Source organism: Malus sylvestris, chromosome 4, assembly GCF_916048215.2.
Source record: "Malus sylvestris chromosome 4, drMalSylv7.2, whole genome shotgun sequence".
NCBI lineage: Eukaryota > Viridiplantae > Streptophyta > Magnoliopsida > Rosales > Rosaceae > Malus > Malus sylvestris.
This window is the reverse complement of record NC_062263.1, coordinates 26,465,895-26,473,448: the sequence shown is the minus strand read 5'-3', so window position 1 is coordinate 26,473,448 and position 7,554 is coordinate 26,465,895. Positions and strand designations below refer to the sequence as shown.

At 39.8% G+C, this 7,554-nt stretch overlaps 1 protein-coding gene across 3 annotated transcripts; it reads left to right on the top strand.

The window, feature by feature from the left end:
* Positions 1-477: 477 nt before the first annotated feature.
* On the top strand, positions 478-5,212 carry LOC126619539 (transcription factor PIF3-like). Of its 3 annotated transcripts, XR_007622098.1 has the most exons (9): positions 478-1,578; positions 1,717-2,950; positions 3,037-3,138; positions 3,258-3,323; positions 3,669-3,734; positions 3,841-4,356; positions 4,620-4,757; positions 4,850-4,945; positions 5,041-5,212. XR_007622098.1 is itself a non-coding variant. In XM_050287934.1 (8 exons), exons 1-7 carry the CDS (start codon positions 1,520-1,522, stop codon positions 4,710-4,712), a joined length of 2,136 nt encoding a protein of 711 aa, XP_050143891.1. In that variant the 5' UTR covers positions 478-1,519; the 3' UTR covers positions 4,713-4,757; positions 4,850-5,212. The 3 variants fall into 3 exon arrangements, 2 of the variants coding, with proteins under 2 accessions (XP_050143891.1, XP_050143892.1); XM_050287934.1 differs by having other exon boundaries at positions 4,850-5,212; XM_050287935.1 differs by having other exon boundaries at positions 479-1,578; positions 2,044-2,950; positions 4,850-5,212.
* Positions 5,213-7,554: the final 2,342 nt, after the last annotated feature.

The following is a 7,554-nucleotide window of genomic DNA, read 5'->3' as shown; positions in this document are numbered from 1 at the left end:
AGGTAGCAACTAGTGAGATCATGATCAGATTTGATAAGCACAAGTTGACAACAAGAGTATGGCTTAGTGGTGGCAGCTATCATCACCAGTTCAAATTATTCGCACCCATTTTGTATGTGGTCTCTTTGTAACTTTAATAATTTATTAATACGTGTTAATCAATTTTAACTCTTCTTAATTTTGTTGTCATAAACTTAGCACACGTCAATTAATGTTAGAAACCATAAAAAGACCACATACAAAATAGATACAGAATATTTGATCTAATCAACTTTGACTGAAAAAAGAAAGATATTTAAGTTAAGATTAGAGTTTGGTGTAGTGACAAGGAAAATATTGACACTTTTCATGTACAAGTCTCTTCTGTTAAACATTACATTATTTTGTTGTCTGTGCCTAATTTTTCTCTTGCGTGTTCATAAGTCACTTCAGTATATACATAAATTTGCAATTTCCAAGTAAATATGAACAACTCTCGATTGAATGGAGCTAAAGAATGTTCATTAGGTGGTATAATTATGGTACATAAAAAATAAAGACATGCGAGGAAACGAATCGAGGAACAAAAATAAGACGCCAAAGAAAATGGGTGTGCGGTAATCATTTTTTAATCAAAATTCAGAGGTGAAATGGCTGAAGCTTTCAATGCATGATAAGATGTTTGACCATGGTTAAATCCACATATGGCTTCAAGCTGCACTGGTAGTTGAAAGTTGAAGCTTTTACCAAACCCCGTCCCCCCCGCAACTCTGCTAGCCTTTCGCCGGCTTCTACGTCCTCTTGGATTCTCTATCTCTCACTCTGTGAAATCATGGGTTCTCTTTGTTCGAGCTCAGTTGTTAATTCTTAAGAGCTTTATATGATTTAAAAATCTGGATTAGTGTAATTTGGCTAATCCAAGAAACTCTGATTTCCCCAAAATCAAGTGTCCTGCTTTCCTTCTAGCTTTCTAGCTGGGTTTTGGGCAGTGAAGATTTTGCTTAAAGATTGCTGATTAGTTTAAGTAAATTTAATCTGTTTTCTGGGCTCTTCGTCCAATGATTAAAAGAAGTGAAAAGAATCAATTTTTAAACGCAAAGTAGCTTAATTTAGAGGGTTTTCAGGGATCTTTGGAACCCATTAAAGAATTACTTTGACTGCGTACTTTTTATGTTTTAATTTAAAATCTGCATATTTTATTTTCTTGTTGATAGAGACTTTAGTATTTAAAGTAAGATTTTATTCTGTAAAATTATATAACTGTGAGGAATATATATTTCTTTTCTTTTTCCCACTATAGGTTGAACTGGGATTGTCTTATACTGGGGGTTTTTGGTTGGGAGTTCACGTCTTCGTCTTCAGTCACTCTTGTTTCTTGGCATTCTATATATACACATATATGTATTAATTTCTGGTGCTTTGATCTCAGCACAAATGGCTCGTTTACTAATCCGTAATCGGACTTTGTAAGATCAATGATTTCTGTGTTCTTGAAGCTGTGTGCCATTTCAGAATAACAGTGATTTTCCAGCTCCTCGCAATGCCTTTTTCCGAGCTTTATCGGATGGCCGGAAGGGTTGATTCAAGTCAAGATTTTGAGTACGTTTTCTGTTCCAAATTTTACAGTCTTTGCAGTTTTGCCCCTTTTGATTCATGCCATTGAATTGTATTGTGTTTTGGGTGCTATCTCATTTAACATTTGAAAATTTGTGGATTTGTTGTGGGATTTTAATGCAGAAATGATTTTCTTGAGTTGGTATGGGAAAATGGTCAGGTTGTGATGCAGGGTCAGTCCAGTAGAACTAGGAAGAATCCATCTTGTAATACCTTACCGTCTTATAACACCCCGAAAAATCGAGATAGAGATGTAGGAAATAGCAACATTGGGAAGACAGGGAAATTTGGGTTTGTGGTGGATTCTGAATTGGATGAAATTCCGTTGTCGGTGCCATCTTCTGAGATGGGTTTGAGTGAGGATGATGACATGTTGCCTTGGTTGAATTATTCCATTGATGAGCCTTTACATCATGAGTACTGTCATGATTTTTTGCCTGAATTTTCTAGTGCAACTGCAAATGAGGCTTCCTCCAATCATAATCTTGCCTCGATCGATAAGAGGAGTAGTTCTAGTCAGGTGCTTAGGGATTCCAATCCCAATTCTGCACATGAAGATGCTTGTTTGCAACAAAGGAATGTGGGAAAGGTTGCTTTAATCGGCCGTGCTGATGTTAGCAGACCTAGAACTGGTACTAGTCAGTTGTACTCGTTATCATCGCAGCAATCTCAAGCATCGTATCCATCTTTCAGATCAAGGGTTTCGGATACTGCTGGTGATAATACTAGTGCCACCCATCGTGATGTTGGCAAGAATTCAAATCAGATTTCATCTACGGCCGGTTTTCCTGGAATGAAAATGCAGAGGCAAGATCCAGTAATGCCTAGAAACACTAATCCATCCATAATGAACTTTACCCATTTTTCACGGCCAGCTGCTCTTGCAAAAGCTAATGTTCAGAACAACGGTGCGATGGCTGGCTCAGGTTCATCAAGCATGGAAAGGATTGAAAACAAGGACAAGTTTTCAGCTGCAACCAGGAACAATCTGCCCGAGTCAACGCTAATTGATTCAAGCAGTGGTGCACCGAAGGAGTCAAATTCACAATGCCAGCCAATTCTAGTGAGATCCAGTGATGAATTGAAAGCAACAAAAGCTAAGCCTCTCGAGGAACCATGTACTGCTAAGCGGTCTGAGGGGGCATGCCAAGAAGAAACCTCTAAGAATGACATAAACGCCAATGATAAACCTTGTGAAAGTGCTAGTAGGGTATCTCCAGGTCGTGAAAAAACTCTGGAACCTGTTGTTGCTTCTTCTGTTTGCTCAGGCAATAGTGTGGAGAGAGGTTCAGATGACCCAACACATGCTTTGAAGAGAAAATGTCGTGAGACTGACGAGTCTGAATGCCATAGTGATGTAAGTTGAAAACTTGGTATTGAATATTCCTTGTAGTTTTCTTAATTTTTCCCTTTCCTCAAATTAAGAAACTTCCTCCTGTGCAGGACGTAGAGGATGAATCTGTGGGTGTCAAGAAAGGAGCTCATGCTCGGGGCAAGGGTTCCAAGAGAAGCAGAGCAGCAGAAGTGCATAATTTATCGGAAAGGGTGAGCAAGACCATTCATTGATGGTATTCATAACAGGGAATATGTTAGTTCCTTAGCAATATGCTATTTGCAAACTCTAAGATCATTAAGTTGTACTCATTCTGGATTTCTCTGAACAGAGGCGAAGGGACAGAATCAATGAGAAGATGCGTGCGCTACAGGAACTCATACCGAATTCCAATAAGGTTGGTTTTTTTTCTTCTAAGTGTTATATTTTATCGTCTTTCCGAAAATTTGCTTGTGATGTTTGATGGATTTCGGAAGTTTTACAATTTTAGTGTTAAATCAAAGATCTAATTAAAAACTCCTGGAGTGAAAGCAATTGCATAAAATAGTATTCATGTCTACGAAAGTCTATTGATTAAATCTGAAATGTATCTCTACAATCTTTCGAACTTCAACTTTTGTTTGAACTTGGTTGCTTAATATAATAGATATTACTGATAATCATGAAAGTTTTAACATAACCTACTATTGGTTGATATCTTATGTAATTTGGTTAGACTGAAATTTTCATTATGACATATAAGGTGGACAAAGCTTCAATGCTCGATGAGGCTATTGAGTATTTAAAGACGCTTCAACTCCAAGTACAGGTAAACATAATCTTTATCACTCCTTAACTTAGTCATCTCTCGATGTTAATGTCCAATCAACTGAATGTTCGAGTATAACACGGTTATTATTTCAATATCTATGCAGATTATGTCAATGGGAGCTGGTATGTATATGCCACCAATGATGTTATCACCAGGAATGCAACACATGCATGGACCCCGTATGGCTCATTTCTCACCCATGGGTGTTGGAATGGGAATGGGATTAGGCATGGGTTTTGGGATGGGTATGCCCGACATGAATGGTGCATCTTCTAGTTACCCTATTCTTCAGGTGCCCCCCATGCAAGGAGCACATTTCCCTGGTTCACATATGGCAGGGCACAACGCCTTCAATGGGATGATGGGATCTAACCTTCAGATGTTTGGGCTTCCTAGTCAAGGAGTTCCTATGCAGATGCAACGTGCGCCCTTAGCTCCCTCATCAGGAGGTCCCCTTGTGAAGTCATCTGCAGGACCAAATGCAGGCAGTTCAGGAGGACCTGTGGAAAATGTGGAATCAGCTCCAGTTTCTGGTTCAAAGGATTGGGTTCAGAACATGAACTCTCAAGTGATGCAAAACAACAATGCCAATAGCTCTATCAATCCAACATCTAGTCAGGTTTGTGCATTTACTATGAAGTCGATTTTGTTTATAATTTATGAATATTAGTTTTGGAGTTTTGTTTAATTGATGCTGCATATCCGTTGGGCTTCTTTGTTAGTGTTTATGTTAGATCATCAAACCTGAATCAATTAACGATATGTGAAAAGATCCCAGGATTTTGTGTGTGTGAGATAACGTTATGATAATTGTCAAGAACCTTGGATTGTTGCGTTATTTTTGTCCTAAATCAAGTTTTTGTTGTTCTTTGGTGTTTCCAGGGCCAAGCAACAAATGAGGGATTTGGACAGACTGCATTGGTGCGAAATAATGTTCAAGCAGCTGATGCTAACAACAACAGAGCTAACAGATAACGGAATGATCTTGCGCTTAGTTGAGCAGCTAGTGAGTGTATAAAGGTATTCTCCACAAATTTTAATGTTCACATACACACCACAGTAATAATTCATTTTTGGAAGAAATATGAACTTATCTCCGCTTGTATATTCAGGTTTCGGTTAACAAGTAGTTCTATCTGTCATTGGAGAAGAGAAATCCATGTTGCAGCATCCTGAGATTGGACCTTTTTGCCTTGCTTCTGATCTGGGTAGATACATTTTACAAGTACACAAAAAACTGAAAAAGTACGAGTCGATGAGGTTGTTTGAACCTTGGCAATAACCATCTGAATTCTAATTTCAGGAGAGAGTACAATTACATATTGCACAGATTTTGGTCCTTGAGAAGACTCTGCAGTACCTTTTAGCATTTGTACATTCACTTTGTAGCCGGTGAGGTAATGCGATGTCTACAAGTTGAGAATATACCGGACGTATGTGTTGATTAATGAAATGATAGTAATGTCTTTTAAGTATATCTGTCGTACTTTCTATCTTTCTCTGAAGCCATTTTGATGAAATATGTTACGATCGGTTTCTTTTTTATGTCCCGAAATTCCTTATTAATGAGAAATGCTAGTGCTTTGAAAGATAACATGACGATTTTTTGTCGAAAAATCTTGGTTTTCAAGGTTCCACGTTCGGTTTTCCTGCTCCCAGCGGGTATTCGCAAACCTTCTGTTCTGCTGTTTTCAGTTTTCTAGATGTCTTGGTATGTAATCTACTTTCGCTTCAACCGAACTACACAATGATCAGAAAATTTGTGATCAGATGATGATACTGATATTTGCAACTTTTAACATAAATCTGCACTCCATTTTCACACTCATAAATTTCCTTCCCGATGAAACTGACAAGAATCAAACGCCAAAAACTCAAACAGTACAACAACAACAACAAAGCCTTTTCCCACTAAGTGGGGTCGGCTATATGAAACCTAGAACGCCATTGCGCTCGGTTTTGTGTCATGTCCTCCGTTAGATCCAAGTACTCTAAGTCTTTTCTTAGAGTCTCTTCCAAAGTTTTCCTAGGTCTTCCTCTACCCCTTCGGCCCTGAACCTCTGTCCCGTAGTCACATTTTCGAACCGGAGCGTCAGTCGGCATTCTTTGCACATGTCCAAATCACCGGAGCCGATTTTCTCTCATCTTTCCTACAATTTCGGCTACTCCTACTTTACCTCGGATATCCTCATTCCCAATCTTATCCTTTCTCGTGTGCCCACACATCCCACGAAGCATCCTCATCTCCGCTACACCCATTTTGTGTACGTGTTGATGCTTCACCGCCCAACATTCTGTGCCATACAACATCGCTGGCCTTATTGCCGTCCTATAAAATTTTCCCTTGAGCTTCAGTGGCCTACGACGGTCACACAACACGCCGGATGCATTCTTACACTTCATCCATCCAGCTCGTATTCTATGGTTGAGATCTCCATCTAATTCTCCGTTCTCTTGCAAGATAGATCCTGGGTAGCGAAAACGGTCGCTTTTTGTGATCTTCGCTAGATTGCTCCGGTCATTAGTGTGGATAAGTATATAAATGGATAGAGATAGGAAAGCAAACACAAGATGTACGTGGTTCACCCAGATTGGCTACGTCCACGGAATAGAAGAGTTCTCATTAATTGTGAAGGGTTTACACAAGTACATAGGTTCAAGCTCTCCTTTAGTGAGTACAAGTGAATGATTTAGTACAAATGACATTAGGAAATATTGTGGGAGAATGATCTCGTAATCACGAAACTTCTAAGTATCGGAGTGTGGTGTCGTCTTGACTTGCCTTATCTGTCTCATAGGTAGATGTGGCATCTTCTCTGGAAGTACTCTTCCTCCATCCAGGGGTGGTATCTTTAACTGGTGGAGATGCACAAGGTAATGTATCAATTTCACTTGAAGTTTACTTGTAGTTTCAGGCTTGGTCAAGCGCGATACAAACCATGTAGTAGGAGTCCCCCAAGTCGCCGAGCTAGGGGGTCTGCTGAAAGAGGTGACAGACAAGGTAAGCAATCAGAGCTCCGACTGATTGTTCACCTTCTCCCCATCTTGCAGCAGCATGAAGGATAAAGAGAAGAAAAATGAGAAGAGATGATATGAGATACTTTTGCTTTTGAAGAAGTAACTTTCCACAGGCTTATTCTTGAACTGAGCTGGAGGGTTTTCTGGTTTCCTCCAGAGTATAAGGCCGACTGAAGAATTTGAGGGTCAAAACAAGTCCATCAAATCTAGAGTACGTTCCACCCTGCTGATATGGGATACTTTTGCTTTTGACAGAGTAATGGATGTATCGGCACGTGTGCTGTTACGCTTGTCTCCACATGCTTCCTTGTATCCTTCGCACTTGCCCTATCTGTTCCTCAAGCAGATGCGGAATCTTCCCTGGAAACATAAGATGTTGAAGATGAGTACTCGAGAGCAATGCCAGGTAATTAATCAGGTAAGGGGTTCCAGGCAGTCAGTTCCTGGCTGGAAGCTTGATTCCAACTGCTGACTGATTGCTCTCTTTCTCCTTGTCTTGCAGGTAAAAACAAGGCCAAAGGAAAAGACAGGGAAAAAGCATGATATGGGATACTCTTGCTTTTAACCCTGATGATATGAGATATTCTTGCTCTAGTATAGCTTGTTTGCAGAGGTATTATCGGGGGGAAAGAAAGCTGAATATTTCGAAAGGCTTCGTTGGGAGTGCCCTCTCAGATATGATGAAGGGTTGAGCATTTTTGCAGGTCTGCCTGTCCGTTGGGGATGGAGGTCGACATATATAGGAGTCTCCCTAACAACAAGTAGTAATGCTATTCCTTTACCCTGCTTGGTCATAGCA

Coding starts and splice junctions, on each gene's coding strand:
- LOC126619539 (XM_050287934.1), top strand. CDS start 1,520: ATGCCTTTTTCCGAGCTTTATCGGATGGCCGGAAGGGTTGATTCAAGT. Junction 3,139..3,257: donor TGCATAATTTATCGGAAAGG/GTGAGCAAGACC, acceptor TTCTCTGAACAG/AGGCGAAGGGACAGAATCAA. Junction 3,324..3,668: donor TCATACCGAATTCCAATAAG/GTTGGTTTTTTT, acceptor ATGACATATAAG/GTGGACAAAGCTTCAATGCT.